Consider the following 22,254-nt stretch of genomic DNA (forward strand, 5'->3'; position numbering starts at 1 on the left):
GAGAGAGTGTAGTCATAGAGGTGTTGAAGTTGTGAGATCCTGCCCTATCCGCAGGAAATGTACTGGTGCCTGGGAACTTTGATCAATCTGTTTACACGTGAACCGCGATGAAATGTTCACTTCTTACCTGCGAGATGACATCGCTGATCGTCTCTTTAGATTTGTCGGATTAATATTTGGTCATTCCACGCCTCAAATCTCAAATTATCTTATCCAATGAGATGATCTTGAACGACCTCCTCCGTGTTCAATTTTCTAGCATGCCTTTTATATGTAAGCTATCTGTTAGTTTGAATACTGTCAATGTAGGAAACAGCATACAGGAGTTCATTTCATCCCCAGAGTTTAACTTATCAAAACTCCGAAGTAAACTACTATGCATGTACTATTTTTTAGTCGTTATCAAGATGGTTTTCATCTCTTGAGAGTTTCTAATGATATTGCGATGAACCATTTTTAGCAGGGAACCTGGTTTCCAATTTGGAGGGGCGCACATTTTATTCTAAAATCACACACTTCTCTAAATGTGCCTTCTGCCGAAGTCACTCTGCTCTGTTTGTATAGTCAAGCGGTACTGTTACAGGTACATTCATACACACTAACCAGAGTTTTATTGATGACACACAAGATTAATGTGGTGCACGGAGTATGTATAACTATTTAGTCATTCTAATTACCAAGCATAGACACAAGTGAGAGTTGTCAAGCGGCACACTTGAGATAACCTATCTAATATTTTCGCTGTTAGCTACCTTAGTAAGTTAATATGCATACTCTCGCAAACGTTATCCCCTGGAGAATGTTATAAAATCGTTGTGTGGCAGCTTCGCTGTGATAGATCACTTAGTTTCCAATTCATGGCTAACACTGCATTTTAACATTATTTAAACTCCGTTCAGCTATCGATTGTGAATTACTTTAACACCGGGAAGAAATCCGATGCCTCCGTTGACTGTATCGAGTCGGGTTCATTCCACATATAACCATCCATTTCAGTCTACATTCAAATATTCTAGATTCGCAATATTAACAGTTGATGTATCTATCAAGTCCCACCGATAAACACTTTACTATAAGACGTAGTATAACATCAGGTGTCTTTATGGCCTTATAAATAATGCATTTATTACTACGGATGGGGTTTTATGACATTAGTTTCTCATGATAAGAATACACGCACATTGTTAATGTAGATTCGCCTTCATTCTTACCACAATACTTTTATAGTACGAGAGACAGACAGACAGACAGACAGACAGACAGACAGACAGACAGACAGACAGACAGACAGAAATACAGAGACAGAGAAAGACAGATATGTATTGTATGTATGTATGTATGTATGTATGTATATATGTATGTATGTGTGTATGTATGTGTGTATGTGTGTATGTGTGTATGTATGTATGTATGTTTATATGTCTGTCTGTCTATGTATGTATGTATGTATGTATGTATGTATGTATGTATGCATGCATGTATGTCTGTCTGTCTGCCTGTCTGTCTGTCTGTCTGTCTGCCTGTCTGTCTGCCTGTCTGTCTGTCTGTCTGTCTGTCTGTCTGTCTGTCTAGATACGTTTCACTGTTTTCCCACGAATATGATATAGTAAAACTCTGTATTAAATACAGTGATATTTTATGGTTGTGCAAACATTAATTTTGCAAAATACTGTCTTGTCTTTCTGACCATCGCTGTAACTTACTTATTTGGCCCAACGTCTCACTTTGAAGGACTAGAACATGACCCTGGACTTTACATGAGCACGACATCGTGTACATAAAAGTGGGTGAAATGGATATTTAATACCTAATAATATAACTACGGGATCTCCGTCGTCTTCGGAAGGAAAAAATCAAGACATTGATTTTATTTCTGCGGCTTTCTTTATGGTGGAGCTCTTTTTAAAAAAAATATATACATTGGGGTTTGTATTTCCGGGTATTTCGGTTCATTTGTAATGTGTAATTTGACAATTAATCACATATGTTATCAGCGGATGGGTCTTGATTACTTTTGTCTATATTTAGAAACCAGACACAATCATAAATCGCATTACGATGGAAAAACTCAAGTCGCCATAATCTTCTCCCGTCACATTGCATAAAACTCATATATAAGATGAGGGCTGTCGTCAGATTACACTTGATAGCATTCGAAATATAATGTCTCCTGGGAATACAAGAACAAGTTATCAAAATATCCATGTTAATTCGATGGTTTTCTGTGATAATTCTTCTGTCGTTAGTCTGAACCTTGTAGATTGTTTATCATTTTACATCAAAATTTATGTTGCTACATGTACTATGGTATAACTGGCTCAGCAATTATCGTCTCCTTTGTAAAAAAAAAGGTATATGAACTCATCTGCCCATGATGCTAGAAGATAATTTTACTTCATTCATTTTGTTCTTTATAAGGAGTAAGAGTGTGGGGTTACATAACAAAGTCGTATGATAAAAATGATGGAAAAACTATAAAAGTTAACCCCAAAGACACTTTAAAAATCATTCACACATTTCAGTTAAGGCAATGGAGGTTATTTTTACAAGCCCTCCTTAAGCTGAATATGCATGAACAACTTAGCCATTATCCTCTGTGTGTGCTTGTCATCAATGCGGTTCTCTGATTGGCAGTCATTTATATCCATATTTATGTTATATTATATTTATGTTCCATCCTCGATTGCGATGTTCGGTCGTGTGTCGTATTGTACCGGAAGTACATCCGAGGTCTAGCAGTTAGACTAATTTGACAGTAGAATAGCGTTTTTAGCACACTTGACAGTATACTAGCGTTTTAGCACATTTGACAGTAGAATAGCGTTTTAGCACACTTGACAGTATACTAGCGTTTTAACACACTTGACAGTAGAATAGCGTTTGAATAGCGTATTTAGCACACTTGACAGTAGAATAGCGTTTTAGCACACTTGACAGTAGAATAGCGTTTTAGCACACTTGACAGTAGAATAGCGTTTTTAATAGCGTATTTAGCACACTTCACAGTAGAATAGCGTTTTAGCATACTTCACAGTAGAATAGCGATATTAAATTAAGCAATAAACCACCCTCTGGGAATGGTATACCACTCGGTTTTGACCAGTGAACGAAATATATGCACGAGCGATAGCGAGTGCATATATTGAGTTCACTGGTCAAAACCGAGTGGTATACCTTCCCCGGGGGGGGGGGGGGGGGTTATCGCTATTATATTATACTAGTATATTGAACAACTTAGCCATTATCCTCTGTGTGTGCTTGTCATCAATGCGGTTCTCTGATTGGCAGTCATTTATATCCATATTTATGTTATATTATATTTATGTTCCATCCTCGATTGCGATGTTCGGTCGTGTGTCGTATTGTACCGGAAGTACATCCGAGGTCTAGCAGTTAGACTAATTTGACAGTAGAATAGCGTTTTTAGCACACTTGACAGTATACTAGCGTTTTAGCACATTTGACAGTAGAATAGCGTTTTAGCACACTTGACAGTATACTAGCGTTTTAACACACTTGACAGTAGAATAGCGTTTGAATAGCGTATTTAGCACACTTGACAGTAGAATAGCGTTTTAGCACACTTGACAGTAGAATAGCGTTTTAGCACACTTGACAGTAGAATAGCGTTTTTAATAGCGTATTTAGCACACTTCACAGTAGAATAGCGTTTTAGCATACTTCACAGTAGAATAGCGATATTAAATTAAGCAATAAACCACCCTCTGGGAATGGTATACCACTCGGTTTTGACCAGTGAACGAAATATATGCACGAGCGATAGCGAGTGCATATATTGAGTTCACTGGTCAAAACCGAGTGGTATACCTTCCCCGGGGGGGGGGGGGGGGGGTTATCGCTATTATATTATACTAGTATATTGAAAATATCGGAAAAAAGATAAAAACTAACGTTTTCTCGTTTCATATGCGCCTCTATGACTAATTTGCATAACAATAACGCTGCTTTCAAGACAGCTGATCTTGGCCTCAACGTGAACGTCGTGCAGCGACTGGATTTATTTTATCTGCTGGTCGTTTCTAGGGATAATCTGTACATTGATCGGCTCATTAAAAGTGCACAGTGATGAAGAAACAACCTGTTTGACTCAAGGTATAAACTTGAAGTGGTTTATTGAATACAGCGTGCTTCGATCTCGATCGTTCCCGGCCGAATTCGCGACTCGGTGAAGTGATAGACAGGTTGATATTTACAATGTATTTATATTACTGGAAGTTACGTCAGTAGATTTTCGGGTTTGAGGATTTCCCTCTCGGATTGATGACTGATAGTTTAGGACAGGATCCCAGACAAATTTCTATTTAGATTAATGGTAAGTCAGCCAGTGTAAGCTCTTTCACTTGCTTCATTTTTATGACAGGACGGGACAGCTAGCTCACCAATGTTTCCACTCCAGCCGCGCCGAGGCTGGGACCGATCTCGTGCATGCCTTGACCTTAGTACATGTAGTAGGCGATGATTTGAACAAATACGCGATGATTTGGTTGCTTTCGAAATTTCCTTCGTAATTTGAACAAAATATTGTCTCATTGAGAGAAAATCCTCCTCTGACAATTCGAAGAGTTCACTATCACTATCACTGCGGACTGCAACTCAAAGCTCGTAGACGAACAAAATTTGGACGCGTGCCAACCGTGCATTATCGTTCGTTTTAGACGTGCTAGTTCGATGTCTAGACCAATCAGATCTCTCGATTTGCGCCATCAATATACTGGTATAATATAATAGCGTATTTAGCACACTTGACAGTAGAATAGCGTTTTAGCACACTTCACAGTAGAATAGCGATTTTAATAGCGTATTTAGCACACTTGACAGTAGAATAGCGTTTTAGCACACTTCACAGTAGAATAGCGTTTTTAATAGTGTATTTAGCACACTTCACAGTAGAATAGCGTTTTTAATAGTGTATTTAGCACACTTCACAGTAGAATAGCGTTTTAGCATACTTGACAGTACATTAGCGTTTTTAATAGCTTATTTAGCACACTTGACAGTAGAATAGCGTTTTCAATAGCGTTTTTAGCATACTTGACAGCATAAAAGTGTGTTAGCTCACTCTGAAGCTTGACATTATAATAGCATTTTTAGCAACATTGACAGTATAATAGCGTTTCTAATAGCGTTTTCAGCGTACTTGATAGTATAATACCTTTTATAATAGCGTTTTTAGCACAGTTGACACTATAATAGCTTTTTAGCACACTTGAAACTAGAATGGCATTTTTAATAGCGTTTTCTTCTTGCACACTTGACACTATAATTAAGCAATAAACCACCCCCTGGGGATGGTATACCAAGAGGTTTTGACCAGTGAACGAAATGTATGCACGAGCGATAGCGAGTGCATATATTGAGTTCACTGGTCAAAACCGAGTGGTATACCACCCCCCCCCGGGGGGGGGGGGTGGTTTATCGCTATTATATTATACTAGTATATTGAAAATATCGGAAACAAGATAAAAACTAACGTTTTCTCGTTTCATATGCGCCTCTATGACTAATTTGCATAACAATAACGCTGCTTTCAAGACAGCTGATCTTGGCCGCAACATGAACGTCGTGCAGCGACTGGATTTATTTTATCTGCTAGTCGTTTCTAGGGATAATCTGTACATTGATCCGGGCTCATTAAAAGTGCACAGTGATGAAGAAACAACCTGTTTGACTCAAGGTATAAACTTGAAGTGGTTTATTGAATACAGCGTGCTTCGATCTCGATCGTTCCCGGCCGAATTCGCGACTCGGTGAAGTGATAGACAGGTTGATAATTACAATGAATGTATTTATATTACTGGAAGTTACGTCAGTAGATTTTCGGGTTTGAGGATTTCCCTCTCGGATTGATGACTGATACTCTAGGACAGGATCCCAGACAAATTTCTATTTAGATTAATGGTAAGTCGGCCAGTGTAAGCTCTTTCACTTGCCTCATTTTTATGACAGGACAGGAGAGCTCACCACTCCAGCCGCGCCGAGCGAGCGAGGCCCGAGGCTGGGACCGATCTCGTGCATGCCTTGACCTTAGTACATGTATGGAGGCGATGATTTGAACAATTATGCGATGACTTGGTTGCTTTCGAAAACGTTCGTTTTAGACGTGCTAGTTCGATGTCTAGACCAATCAGATCTCTCGATTTGCGCCATCAATATACTGGTATAATATAATAGCGTTTTTAGCACACTTGACAGCAGAATAGCGTTTTAGCACACTTGACAGTAGAATAACGTTTAAAGCACACTTGACAGTAGAATACCTTTTTTGCACACTTGACAGTAGAATAGCGTTTATAGCACACTTGACAGGAGAATAGCGTTTATAGCACACTTGACAGTAGAATAACGTTTTTAGCTCACTTGACAGTAGAATAACGTTAAATTATAGCACACTTGACAGTAGAATAACGTTTATAGCACACTTGACAGTAGAATAACTTTTATAGCGCACTTGACAGTAGAATAACGTTTATAGCACACTTGACAGTAGAATAACGTTTTTAGCACACTTGACAGTAGAATAACGTTTATAGCACACTTGACGGTAGAATAACGTTTTTAGCGCACTTGACAGTAGAATAACGTTTATAGCACACTTGACAGTAGAATAACGTTTTTAGCACACTTGACAGTAGAATAACGTTTATAGCACACTTGACAGTAGAATAACGTTTATAGCGCACTTGACAGTATAATAAACAATAAATCATCCCCTGGGAATAGTATATCAAAAGGTTTTGACCAGGGAAAGAAATATAAATATTGAGTTCACTGGTCAAAACCGAGTGTTATACCATTCCCAGAGGTGGTTTATTGCTATTATATGATACCAGTATGTTGAAAGTATCGGAAACAAGATAAGACGTAACGTGTTCTGGTCTCATTTGCGCCCCCATCCCTGCGGACTGCAACGTTCGTAGACGAACAGTGAACATCAAAATTTGGATGCGTGCCAACTAGTACTGTGCATTATCGCTCATTTTAGACGCGTTAGTTCGATGTCTAGACCAATCAGATCTCTCGATTTGCGCCATTAATATAGAGATATAATATAGTAGCGTTTTTAGCACACTTGACAGTATAAAAGCGTTTTAGCACACTTAGCAGTATAAGAGGTTTCCGAGATATTGTAGTGTATGTGTAGTAAATGAGTACGTCGTGATTTGTTTATATATTATTCCTGAATACCAGGTATGAGTAAATAAATAAAATAAATAAAAATAAATAAATAAATAAATAAATAAAATTAATTTAATTTAATTACATAAATAAATTAATTAATTAATTAACTTTGTGTGTGTCTTTTTAACGGGTTTGTTTGTGTGACTGTACTCTCCACATTTCATCTACAGGCCCGGATTTCATCTATCAAGTAAATAGTTAAAACGTGGTGGAAGGATTTCATCTCTCAAGTTAAGAAGTAAATGGTTAAGACATGGTGGAAACAAGAGCTCAATTGATTTTGTACATTATTCCATTGAGGTCGTCCCCGTTTGATCTCTGCTGTCTCCTGGGGTTGTTTTCATTTCTCTAAAGGTTTCAACAAATCCGGAGCAATAACCGTAACATACCAAAGGTGTTTTATGAGGCCGGGGAAGCAGGAGATAACTGAAAGACAGTCAATCAGACAACTTTATCGATCATATTTTGATAAATATGCTTGTGGTGCAAGTCCTTTTTTGTAAGAAAACACACTACTTCAAACCACTATAGTTGTCTGTGACAACTAATCACAAAATCAAAAATATTTTTGGTAGTGCATTTTAGTTCCAATTATGTTTGAGAAAAGCTATAACTTTCTTTCAAGTATTTTGTACAAAATACATGCATATAGGAAGTAATTTCTTTTCCAAAGTATTCCTCCTTCTTCCATTGCGAAAGATTTGTCTTCTGTTTATTAAAAATCTCTGACTATTGCATGGAAGATAGTTATAAAAGCCATGGACAAGCTAATAGAAGTGACAAATACCTGTAAATATAGATATAGCTCTATGTATCTACTTTACGCTCCCAGGAAGTTTGAGGGCGTATTCTATATCTCTGTAAATCGGATTCGTTTGAGCATTTGGACTCAACATACGTTGATTTTCGTTTACTTAGTTGCTCGGGTATTGTTCCCACCTCACGTCATGCAACGTGTACTGCACTTATATATTGTGTATATTACTGTGTGTATTTTGTCCGAAAAATACAATCAAACATTTTCTCTTTTCATTGATCTGATTTTTTATAGGTTTATGACAAATAAAGACGAACAATTTATATGAATAGGGCCCGAAAAACTAAACATTGACCGGTCCTTTCTGTACTTGGAAGACGATCCAGTGAATTTTACTCTACTGTTCATTCGAATTCTCCAAAACATGTTAAAACCAATGTCTTCTCGATGTTTACAATTGTGAACTGTAATTCATATTTCTGATTAGCCTACATCACTACAGCTTTCTTTGGCAGTACTTTCGCAAATGGCAACATAGAAAGTCGAGGAAAAAATCTTAAAGCAATTTTATTTAGGTATGATTTTGCTGAACAGGGCCGTAGCCTGACCAAATTGCCAAGGGGGCAGAACTTTACATAATATATATTTTAGCATACGCAATTAAATATCATATGTAAGGTCAGAAAAATTTAAAAAAATGCTTGTCAACGGGTAACCTAACCCATCACATTGGTTAAGTAGGTCGATTTCATTTTTTCACAATGCTTGACAAGGATAAAACAAACCATATATAATGACAGCAAAATATTTCAGGTCGAGTTTAGATAGAACTTATTCAGTCATCTTGATACTATCTCATGCAACTTTTGTCTGCATAGCTACAGTTAGGAAATGTACACAATGTACGGTTAAATAAATGGTGTAGTTCCTCTCACCCTCTCTTCTCAAAAATGTTAAGCACCGCCAATTGAAACTCGAGAATTATTTTAGCCACCCCTTCTGTCACCTACACTACAGTGGAGATATAAAATCATATGGTACAATGATGCATTGGAAGGAGACAACTCCAAAGGTGAAACAAATCGAAAATACGACAGTGTAGGAGGCCATTTAGAGGCATAAAATATCAAACCATAGACATAATAAAATACCAGAATTGAAACAATTATGCTATGCATTACCTGGAAGTGTATTTTGTTGTGGCAATTAAAGCTGAAAGATATTATGCGGATGTGCAGATGGTAAATGACTTCTCCTGAAGTTTAATTTCGTTCCAAAAAATCCCGAATAAAGAGCAAAACATTTCAAGACTTTCAGACTTTTGATGGCCCAATGGTCGTAAACTTTTGTTCAATTCTATTTAGTGCACGTTGGATATTTAATCTCACTTCATGCTTGTATGCAACATCAGAGCCAAGTAAACCACTGTATAAGATATCGTATAATTTGGAATAGACTCAAATGTATATTGTTACATGTACTATTCAGAAAATATAAAGAAATATCCTTAATTTTGAAATAAAATGCGAAGCCCGCATGAGGATATATTGCCCATTACCAGAAAAAACATATATGGGTAGGTTGAACAGCTTTTTTATTTTTTCTGGCCTAATGTCGTATCTTTCAAAGTAGTTGCCGAAAAGATGTCACATTCAAAGTAAAAAAATGGATGGTGCTTTCTCAAATAAGTAACACAACAAAATAATCATTTTCTTTAACCAACTCCCAAAACTGTTATGTCGGAACCCAAGGTGAACTCAGTGAATTCTCCTTGTCAATATCATTATAATGGAAATTGAGGTTTGGATTTTGATGTCGAAGGTACAGCTCTGTTTACAAATTCAGGGCCATTCTTTCCATAGCAAATTGTCGCTTCAAAATGAATTGAAAGAAATATCTTCAAATAGTGGATCTTAAGCTGCGTACCTAGTTTAATAGTTTTTCAGGGCCACCAAATCTTCCAAAAAGAGATCTGCCGTTTTATCAGCATGAAATGTTTTAATATACGGAACAAGATGTAAATTAGATCATCGAGCGCATCTTCGGAGTCACGGGTCATTGCATGCAGCATAGCAGGCAACCTCACGTTGAACGACTTTTTCCGTCTTTTTTTTTTGAGTTTCACTCGCTGACATTTGCGACTTGCTATCTTCAAATGAAGGAGACTTTCAAGACTACTGTTACTCGCAGAATATGCACAGTGCATGTGCGCACTTCTTTTGTACTTTCCCGCGCAAAAAAAAAATTGATTTGCTGCAAAATGTTACAATTTTGAACTGGACACATTTTAATTCAAAGTTAAGCCAGCGTACAATAGCGATATAAGATACATATTAGCCATGAGTTAATGTACAGTCACTTTACTGAACTATCCATTGAAATCGCGTATGCTAGGAATCGTCACGTAAATAACGATTTTAATAGCATCGCTATTCAAAAAGTAGGTTTTTTTCTTCTTTGTTTCCAAAATCTCAGGGGGGTGGGCAGCTGCCTCCCTTGCCCCCCCCCCCACAGGCTACGGTACTGCTGAAGTAGAGTACAATCTAGGGAATGGGGATGAAAACTTGTTTGTGATAAATTTCCGCCAACGCTGTCTGGATATTGGTTTTCAGAACTGGTGTGAAACCGTTGGTTCTTTTGATAGGTTACGCTATTATAACTTATTCAAGACAGACTTAATATTAGAGTCGTGCCTCACGATTGAGATAATTCAGAAATTGATTTTCCGTTTAGTTTTCTTAAAGTTTATGTTCCTAATCTAAAAAGGGAAGACATTTGGGTATCCAACACAAAAATAAGTGGTGTCCATTATGACACATGTGCACTTTTTATTTGTTTGTCCTCTTTATGAAAAGCTCAGAGAAAAGTATATTCCTATAATGTATACGATTGTACATATTTTAGGTTTATAAACAATCGAAATCCTACTGTCATAAGAAACTGTGACAGATATTCATTTTAAGCTTTTGATAAAAATAAAATCCTTTCTACAATTAAGACTTGAAATAAGTACAGAATTTTCCAATTGTTAATTTTTGTATTATCCTCTTGAATTCCTTAAATTATTTTTTACAGTATGTGTGTAACCTTTGACCTTAGACGTTATCTTGACTTCTTCGAGATTGTACAGTGGCCAGAAGTGCTTATAGATTAATAAACACACACACACACACACACACACACATATACATATACATATATATATATATATATATATATATATATATATATATATATATATATATATATATATATATATATATATATATATATATATATCACTATAATATTGGTCACTATAATAGCTCCTTTGCAATTGGTATTAACAGTACGGGGGTGGTACTGCTATCGCGCAAGGCATATGATAACTGATAACAGCACGTGTGGGGTACAAAATGCACTCGCTATCACTGTAATGTTATAGGACTTTGTGCTTGCTTTATCATCCCACCTATTTCAATTGCATATACTTATGAGGGAAAAACTCGCAAATGTTAAGAAGAAACATTAAATCGTCATAGCAGTAAAAACTACACAAAACTATGAAATAATTACAAGAACTCCAGGTACACATACATCATAGCCTATTGTTCGAGTGGTCCCCACAACAATGGCAATGGGGTGTACAATTGAAGTAAATGTAAGTTGATTTTTGTTCTCGTGCGTTCTTAGCTTTAGATATTTGTTGTTGTTTAAGTATAACGAAGTGCTGTTGCTTGTAGAATCTTTCATGGTGATGCTAGGCATAACTACCCAGCTACGATTATAGACGAACTCATGGAATGAATGTATCCAAGCAGCCTTCAACTACATAACGATTACCTGTACAGAGGTCGAGCCATGGGTGACTGCACTTAATAAATCTGACAAATTGGCAAGGAGACGAGCCAAATTAAAGTGTCTTGTAAATCAACAGACTGTGTGATAACTAAATATAGTTACATGTATGCACATGTAGATATAGCTAGCTTATTTTACGTGTTCAACTAAAATGTAAATAATTCTTGATTTTTACATTACAATATCTCATGTGGAGTACATTGTGGCTGAGTTTGTTTGGACGGAGAGCAACATGTCATAAGTCTCCTCTGAAGTGGAGACTAGGTCATACAACTATAACATAGTATTATGGTAAATGATAATAAAAGTTACAAGTTAGAAGCATCACAGTAAAACTATACGGGCATATAATAATATTTCTAACACAGTTGACATTTATATGATAACATCGACTGATAAGAATCTGAACCTAGCCTCCAGTTACTCACGATGGGTTAAATAGTAACAGAGTGAGAAATTTGCAAGCAATGTTATCAAAGTATGTGTTATGGCCTGTCTACCCTGAACGTCAGGTGAAGTGGACGTCCTGTACTGTCAGTTATTAATCGCCGCACATGTTCACTCACCCAACCTACTCCATCAGTGTAACTTGAGTCTTTGCCGACATATCTTTCTTTCATTGACTTTGAAATCTTACAACATGGCAGCCAGTTCAAGAGATGTTGAATATGCTGGCAAGAGTTCGGGGAGTGGTTGTTTCGTCAACCGAACTGCGTGGATTTTGATAGTCCTTACAGTCTGTGCTCTCATAACTGCAGGTGTACTGTTAGCCTATTACGTACCAGATAGAAGCTGTGAACCAGACAATGAAGGAGGTGAAGATGAAGAAATCAAAATGCCAACTCCAATTGAAGTCCCCAGTGACAAGGAGGAATTCGAGGGTCGTACACCAGACACACTGATACCCTACCACTATGTAGTATGGCTTCAACCTTATATTGATGAGCAGCTAGACGGTGACAAGTTTATGGATCTTGACGGAGTTACCAGTGTTTATGTTGAGTGTGTGAAAACAACCAACGAAATCAAAATTCATCACAAGTTCATGACTATTCATAAGTATGAAGTATACGCGCTTGGTGACGATGGTCAAGATGTGAAACAAATTGAGGTTACAGGCCATGAGATTGACACCAAGTATGAATGGTTCGTTATGCACACTGGTGATGATTTGGAAGCTGACAAAAAATATCGACTAGTCTTTGAACATGTAGGAACAGTTAATCAGACCGATAATAGAGGAGTATATTATGCAACTTACGTGGAAAATAATCAAAACAAGTGAGTACAAAATTCACCAAGTTTGAATAGAATATGCCAGCATTATATGCTTCATGTACCGAATACATACACATACACAATGTATAAGGACACACCTTAACCAAACAAGTTGAACAAGAAAACAATTTGATTAAAATTTCGAATCCATACGATCATAAATTACATTCATTATATTTGTTATAGCACAGTGAATAAACATAGAAACTTTTATGATCGTGACATCGTCTAAATGCATGGTTCTCTTAAAGTCTTGTATTCCACAATCGCTACGCCTTACAAAGCTTTTTATTCTATCCATGGAGAACTACCGGTATTCCCCTTACAGGCTAGTATGGTCGACGTACTATATTTTTCGCAGTTGACCTACCACCTGATGTACTTTGCCAGTTGAAGTTACACTCCCTGTGCGAGAATCACGTTGTTGGTGTGTTCAATTGATTGATTGATTGATTGATTGATTGATTCAATTAATTGATTGATTGATTGATTGATTGATTGATTGATTGATTGATTGATTGATTGATTGATTGATTGATTGATTGATTGAGTCATCATTTCTGTTGTCCAAAATCCTGAGCGTAACAGCAGTTGGTATTGATCAAACAGTAGTATAATATCACTTTTTTATAGTTGACGTTCGCCTTATAACTTAATTCTTTCAGCATGCCAAAAAAAAACAATTTTCTTAGATGATAATATCGCTGTTCTGCGTTATGATCTTCGGTATCGGTGTCCACTTTATAATTGAATAAACTTCGACTCGAGTTCAGTGCAAATGTCAAATCTTAAAAAGAAATTCCCAGTCCGTCTCAAATTACCATACCTGGTGCGCCCCATAGCGTTACCTTACTAATAAATGTATTGAAAGCAAGATAATTATTAGTTAAGCTAACCTATGAGGTCGATTAAACATTTGGCTGTCATATTTGAAAGGGTAAAAAGTGGCGATGTTGTGTCGATCAATAAGGCGAACGTTCACATGCATACTTCAGATTATCATATGAATGTATCCAGGAGTGTTTACATGTATATGTTACACCCAATCCGTGAAACTGCCCAATTCATGAAATGTGCAATGTAACTTTGCCCAGTTAATGGAATGGTCAACCTTATGCAAATGAGAGTATAGATTAGGTTCTAAAAGGGCAAAATTAAATTTTGGGGGCAAGAATTTTGAACTGGGGTGTTGATCATCGAACTCTATTAAAAACACAGGCTACTCTGAATCATAATAAAATAAGAATTGTGAAATGATGAGTTTGGAAGTACATGATAATAAAATTGTTTGATTGATATCTATTGTGTGTGTATGTCCTATAAAAGATGCTAATTTCATGTACTGGGCATACCGTACCATACCCACTTCATAACCTGGGCAACACAATAAACTATTTCATGAACTGGGCAAAGCTACCTACCCATTTCATGAATTGGGCAATTTCACAGATTGGGTGTAACATGTATATGACGAACAGGTCTTTGTGAGCTTTTTTACGATTGAGGGAGAACAAGCCTTCTAAGACACACTCCAAAAAAATACTTTACTTCCATGTGACTGAATGGAGACATGATTTAAAAGAAATTGGTGATACACGCTACAAAGTGTCTGATAATGCAGGAAAGTTTAAACATTGGGATAGACATAATAGTTTTCTCTCTAAATATGGCTGCCATTGAGTAAAACGTTATATGAGTACGCAAATGATGCATGTGTACATATATTTATCTGGCATTATGTACAGACATGATCTAAAGAAATTAGCCAAACATAATCGCTACATAATATCTGCAATTTGTATGGGGTGATTATATGGGGTTAGACACTTAACTAGAGTCTATGTATTGATGTTTTTGAGTTATGCAGATTTTTTACTACAAAATATTGCTACCAGTCAGTAAAAATTACATGAGCACAAAAAATAATGCTTCTTTAGAGTTCTTTTCTTAAAATTACCTGTAAACATGATTTAAAAGAAATTGGCAATGTGTTAACACTACTGTAACAATGTGTATGCTATAGGCAGGAATTGGCTTGATTTTGATAATTGACCCTCAAGGTTTAAAGTGTACATGCAAAGGTACATACTTTTTTTTCGTAATTATGTTTATTTTGCCTTAAAAATAAAGGAAATCGGGTTTGTAATAGTACAATATAATTCTAAGACGAGAAATTGCGCGAAAATTGAGGCACTCTTGGCTCAGCCACAGAGCACCTTCAGGTAAGTACCTCTCATTTGCATATGGATAGGACAGGATTTGGAACTTTATGACGTCACTTCGGGAACACAAACGCATTCGTCAGTGTATCTTTACATGTAAAGCCATTATGGTCGAACCAGAAGGTCAACTTCAAAACCCGTTTTCGCCAGAACCCGACGTTGAATATTGGTCAGATTCCTCAAGCGTAGAGCAATACACTCCAGCATTAACATCTGATGGTGTGATTTAGCCAAATTCATTCGAACCGACCGCTAGCGGTAACGATAGTTCCTCTGGTAGTGAATGAGTATGTCCTAGTGAAGCCGTGTTGTTTACATAAAGTGAATGCGTCCTTTGTTGACATAACTATTCAATGGGTGGAAAACAGCTCCTGCAGACAATGTAATCGAAACGAAAATTATGTAATATTTCCATACCCATCAAACATACAGAGAATGAGAATGGCTTCAAGAGTTCCCCATAATATTCTCTCAAGTTGTTCAAATGTAGCATGTGTCGTAACAGTACATTCAATCTATGACCATTCAAAATCTTCGCGAAAGTAGACCCACAAATTCGTTAGAGCAGAACGTTTTGTTGGATAACCGTACCTCTTGAAAACTATGTGTACACGTACTTTAATATTTCATTTTTTACTGCGTTCATTACCATCCACACAGTGACATGAAGTGGTTTCATCTTCTTTCAAAGCACGGCCCATGCTCACAGAAGCCGGCCGTACTGTGGTGTATTGTGTATTGTCTCCGACCATTTTTGTTTGAGTTTTTTTATGGATAGACATGTCTTACGTTGTGGAAGTTATTTGACCTGGGAGCGTGAAGCTTAGTGCTGACTGTACTTTGCTGTGTCCATCCACTTTTGACATGTGATTGGCATGACACAGTAATTGTTCATGTAGACAAAACAATGGAAACAAAAATAGCAACATTATAATGAGCGTTGCGTCTTTTTACTTTGATATGATTCCGACGATGTATGTGATGTACTTCACAATGAAAACGATCGACTCCCAGCAACATGGAAATCAAAACATACAATCGGACTACGCATTGTTTAAAAACAAATGCTATCGTAATGAAAATATTTTATGATGCTAACTTGCTTTCTTGAAAACATCATTTCAAATTATTTTATTTGTCTTCCTTTTTTCGCTTTGATCATGGCATGGAAGTACTTCCATGATCATGGCTACACCGGTGGCGTGGAGAACCCCGGCCCCGGTAACATTTACCGACTTTCACTGTATGGCGTCACTGTCCAGTTTTTACGTGATTTTAACTGCCTTCACCCATTATTACCTGCTCAGTTATATCACTCGGAAATGTGTGTAGGGTGATGTTTCACTGCGGGTGCTGCCGACAAAACACCAAGGAACCATTGTTGTCGGAAGACTAACCTGGTACACCACAATATGTACAGTTACAGTATATGGCAAGCGTAATTAGTAATTCATAAGTAAACATTACACAAAGGCTTAGAAGGCTTTTGTAACACGTGGGACCTCGACACCTTTCGTGAGCTGGTTGCGGTGCCGAAGTTAGTCGAAGCACAGGGGATTAAGGGGGCAAGTATTTTTGCGACTTTCTTGCCAATGCGCGCAATATTTAGAGGTATGAATGCAATTTCATTTATTTTTATGGCAAAATAAACATAATTACGAAAAAAAGTATGTACCTTTGCATGTATACTTTAAGGTCTCCAAAGATAGCTTGCATCTGATAATATAGGGGTAGACACTTGAATGGAGTGCCTGTGTATTACAGTCTTTTAGCACAACTGAGCTAATAATGTTCAGAAATGATATAGGCATGGCAACGTCCGTCTGTCTGTCTGTTTGTCTGTGTGTGGATGTGTGTGTGTGTGTGTGTGTGTGTGTGTGTGTGCATATAAATACCTTAAAGTCAAAATCTGCTGGACTGATGGCCATGATATTTGGTGGGTGTGTTACCTTTGGTGTCTAGTTGGGAAATTGTTCAAATCAAAATGATCTTACCACCAGTGTGTGATTTGGGTTAAAAAAATGTGCTTTTTGGGTAAAAAACTTAAACTCAAAAATTATTGGGCAGATCGGTCTGAAATTTTTGGTGTTTAGATTAAGAATTGTTCACGACATGATGATCCTATTGGTGATATGCAAATTAGTGGAAATAGGATCATCATGTCGTGAACAATTCTTAATCTAAACACCAAAAATTTCAGACCGAAAAATTTCATGATGATCCCAGTGTGTGATTTGGGTTAAAAAAAATGTGCTTTTTGGGTAAAAAACTTAAACTCAAAAATTATTGGGCAGATCGGTCTGAAATTTTTGGTGTTTAGATTAAGAATTGTTCACGACATGATGATCCTATTGGTGATATGCAAATTAGGGCTAAAAATGCACCCCCATTAAATGTCAGCCATATCTGCTCAGTAGTTTTGGAATTAAAGATTTTTTGACCAAAAAGACACATCTGGGATGGAGGATACTGGAGATGAAGAAATATTAAGCATATAATACTTTCATTAGTGACATGCAAATTAGGTGTAAAATTGTGAATTTTGGACAAAAACGTATATCTCAAAAGTACTTGGTCAATGAGACTGAAACTTAGTGAGATATTTCTAGAACTGTTATTCTGCAGTTTGTCTTCAAACATTTTGACAAAATTGGCCCTAGCAATAATGACCACACCCTTAGCAACAACCAAGTGGCAGTATATTTTGGTTCAATAACAACGTCTGGTAGGCAAGTAAGTACATATTCAAAAAATGTATTCAAATATCCCTAACAATCATGACCACGCCCATAGCAATAGCCAAACGGTGATGTATTTCACAAAGATAACAACTGGGGTTCTTAGGCAAGTAAACAAACATTTAAAAATTGTATGCATATATGGTTAGCAACAAGACCACGTCAATGGCAACAGCCATATATTGCAAAGATAACAAGAGGGATTCATAGACAAATGAAACAATCTTAAAAGTATGCAAATGTACCTAGCAATAAGACCACGCCCCAACAGCCAAATGATCACGTATATTGCAAAGATAACATCAGGGATTCATAGACAAGTGAATAAACATTCAAAAATATACGGAAATATGTCTAGCAACAAGACCACACCCATAGCAACAGCCAAATGATCGCGTAGATTGCAATGATAACAACAGGGTTAGATAGTCAAATGGACAATCATTCAGCAAATAAACACCTATACCTAGCATGGATCAGCATGTGGATAAACATTTTTAAAAACTGTACAGTTGTGGTCCAACCCCATTGGCGTTATTTTCAGTTATGCAAAAAATATTGATAAACGACAATCTTGGACGCCATTCGATCAAAAAAATGACGTTCACTTGTCCCATATAAATATGTCTGCTTTGAAAGAAATTGGATATTGCATGTCTGGAAGGTGACGTATTACGGAAGGACGGGCGGACGGACGGACGCACAGATGGTGCCAATTGGTGAGGGCTAAAAAACGGAAAACGCCAAAGTTTAATGTTCTTGTCTCGACATGAAATAAACAGTTCTTTTCACAATCAAGATCCATTATCATAATCCCTAAGCCAGTCACACTGCACATATATCTAGACTAGTTTTGTACTAAATGGAAATACAAATCTTTTATAGCTTCATGTATAATTTCTACCCTTACGACTAGTGTACGTGTAGCAGAATCATTTACATGTATCTTCAGAGAATAAAAGACGTCCGCAAAGCAATCAAACTAGCCAGGTCTCAAATGATTAACCATAGTAGGTTATAGGTCAATGACAACAAATACCATGCAGAACTGCATTGTAGGGCAACTAGGAGCGAGGGGAATGGCTTCAATTAGCAATTATCTGAATCCAAAAAAATATACTCTATTGTCTTGATGTATCTAACGGCACAGACATACTTGTTGAAATGTTGATACCCTGGATAACATAGTAATTATCCATGAATACATGTAGTAAATGGAAATGAAAACCCTGTGTGCAAATACAAAATCAATGTATATCCACGATTATGTGCCACAATGCAAAAGCCAGAACCCTCGTTATAAGCAAAACCAAATTAGATTAAATCATTATTTTAAGGAAAATTGAAAATGTAAAAGTACTCAACGATTGACGTGGATATAGTGATGGTTTAGATTGGACAAGCACACAGACATGTGTGAGTGAGTGAGTGAGTGAGTGAGTGAGTGAGTGAGTGAGTGAGTGAGTATTGTTGTTGTTGTTGTTGTTGTTGTTGTTGTTGTTTCTTTATTCTCAAGAAAGAGAACAGTTACATCGATACAAAATCAAAAACTACAAATCAGAAATAATTACAAATAATTACAATGTTCACTTTTCAAATGATTGGTTTCGAGACTAGTAGTCAAGGCACATATGCATAAAGTTGAAGATAATATCAAGAAGTATCTGTTGTTCAGATCGTTGTTTATAGTTAAGCAAATTATCGTTGCAAAGGTGTCTCCTAAAGTTCTGGTTAAGAATTCAAGCTCGTTGAAGTTGAACAAAGCCACATAAGTTTCTACATGGAGTTTGTTGAAAAGAATTGTCCAGATATAATCTCTGGATATGTGTGTATGGCGACATGATGTTGTTAGATGAATGGGAAGGTCATCAGCAATGTCTTCACATTTGGAACATTTTACTCGACATGGATTTGCAAGGATTTTCATAATTTTGTATTCTTAGTAAGAATACAAACGAAACGGCGATAATTATTTGTGTAACAAATTCATCTCTAGTTGCAAGTCTTTCTCTTCAAAGATTGCACTCTTTCTCGTAGATAGCATCTTTTACAATAATTGTCCAATTAACTTTAGAGGGAAAATAACCAGTTGTACATAATTCATCGACAAAAAAACAAGGCAATAACTATTTAGAAAAAACATTCACAATATCGGGCTTAATAGCCAAGCATTTCTTTACTGACGACAGTTTGAATTCAAAAGTTGTAAAAATACACGTTTCCTGGCTGAGAAATTATCACAACTATAGAGTGTTCCAAAATATCATAGTTTGCAATTGTCAATATATGCCTCAATTGACGTCAAACCTACAATTGTGAATATATGCCTCAATTTATGTCAAACCTGTGGTGCTTAGAGCGAAGTTTTGTAGGGTAAACCTTGAATAATTTTGGTGACATATTGCTGACATCGTTCAAGCATTAAAGGTTCAGTTTTGTTAGAAGGCCAAAGTTCACATGTAAAAAGGCTACTGGTAGTCCAGTTGCCAGAGGTGGTTTTGGGGGTTAACCTTGCAATGTGAGTTATATGATATTTTTTTGCAGATTCCACCTCAGAAAGGTGTCCTGTTGGCATATCTGACGGGTGCCACTCGCGCACCCCTGGGCATTTTGTTATATCGCGAGAAAACCGAAATACCATGTATTGCTATGGGTAAACACATGTTTTGGTAGGCTTAATACTTACTGCCTGTAAAACCATGTCAAAGTTACTTAAAAGTCATATTTACATGTTACACACTGTATATTATGAATAATCAGTCAATTACCAATATTTTGTCAAAAGTTTTGGATATTAAAATATCATAATTAGGCCAAAGGCCAACAAAATGACGCCATTTTCAGTTGTTATGACTTATGGGTAGTGACTGTGTTTTCTGTGTATTGTGTGGGTACATCCATGTATCATCTAGATTTTATTTATCAAATCAGGTTATGACACCAGTTACACATTATAAGCTGTGTCATACTGGTATTTTGTCCCCAAAACTGAATATATATTTATTTTTTTTGAAATATATGCATTCAGGATGTAAAGTGGTAAAAATGGTCTAATTTATACAACGTTTGATGTTCAAAACTTTTTTTTATATTCAAAAAATTTGGCTCAAGATTTGTTGTGGATATATTATGATCACTAACTGTAAATCAACACATGATGTTCACTTTTTCATAATTAAGTTACTAGATCATGATTTAGGATATGTACGAATTTCAACAAAATACTTACATATATTAAGTTTTAGAGACAAAATATCAGTATGACTCAGCTTATAATGTGTAACTGGTGTCATAACCTGATTTGATAAATAAAATCCAGATGATACATGGATGTACCCACACGATACACATAAAACACATCCACTACCTATAAGTCATAACCCAGATATGCTAACAGGACACCTTTCTGAGGTGGAATCTGCAAAAAATATCATATAACTCACATTTCAAGGTTAACCTTCCAAAACCACCTCTGGCAACTGGACTATGGAGGGCACAAACGTTTCCAAACTTCAGTACTGATGACCGGATTTTAATGTATTTGCAATTTACATGCCGACAATTGCAATTGAGTCAACTTCTGTTAGAGGAGAGCTGTTCAAGGACAAGTTTCGATGTTGTCAAATCGCGGTCTACATTTTGTGGTTGAAAGTTTTAATTTCCATGTTGAACAGCAGTTGCACACTGTAATAGTATTCATTTTAACATGTAGAACGAGTTGGTGGCTTGGTGCTAATATTGAAATGTCATCTGCTAAAGCATGCGAACCAAATATAGCGAACCCATGTAACATCCGACCCCACCATTCTCGAGTACAACGAAGAGGTTGTTTGCATATATTAGGAAAATAGTTGTTGAAAGAATGCTTCCCTGTCGTACACCCTGAAATATAGGATATTAATCTGACGTATACATGTCTATGGCGATTTGAAATTTTTGTCCGTAGGACATAGTTTGTAAGATCATCGACAGTTTTGAATTTACGTCCATGGTGTACAATTTGTGAAATAGACCATTCCACCATATGGAATCACCAGCTTTGTGAATGTCTATACATAAATACTTCGCCTGTCACCGTGATGAAGTATTGTCTATAGAATACAGAATGCTGTAGTAATATTACTCTGACCAGGTTGATAACCGGCTTGTAGGGTGTGGTATTTCTTTGCGATGAGCAATGGTTGTAGGCGATGGGAAACACACATTTCAAAGAGTTTTG

The 22,254-nt window shown here is 36.6% G+C and overlaps 1 protein-coding gene across 1 annotated transcript in view; it reads left to right on the top strand.

Annotated features, from left to right (window-relative positions):
• Positions 1-12,437: 12,437 nt before the first annotated feature.
• The window catches only part of LOC144442707 (aminopeptidase N-like), a 48,219-nt gene continuing 38,402 nt past the window's right edge, over positions 12,438-22,254 (top strand). Inside the window, exon 1 of the mRNA XM_078132085.1 lies at positions 12,438-13,078. Within this exon, the coding sequence (XP_077988211.1) occupies positions 12,438-13,078 (641 nt within the window). The remainder of the gene's footprint in view (positions 13,079-22,254) is intronic.

Source organism: Glandiceps talaboti, chromosome 1, assembly GCF_964340395.1.
Source record: "Glandiceps talaboti chromosome 1, keGlaTala1.1, whole genome shotgun sequence".
In the NCBI taxonomy this organism is placed as follows: domain Eukaryota; kingdom Metazoa; phylum Hemichordata; class Enteropneusta; family Spengelidae; genus Glandiceps; species Glandiceps talaboti.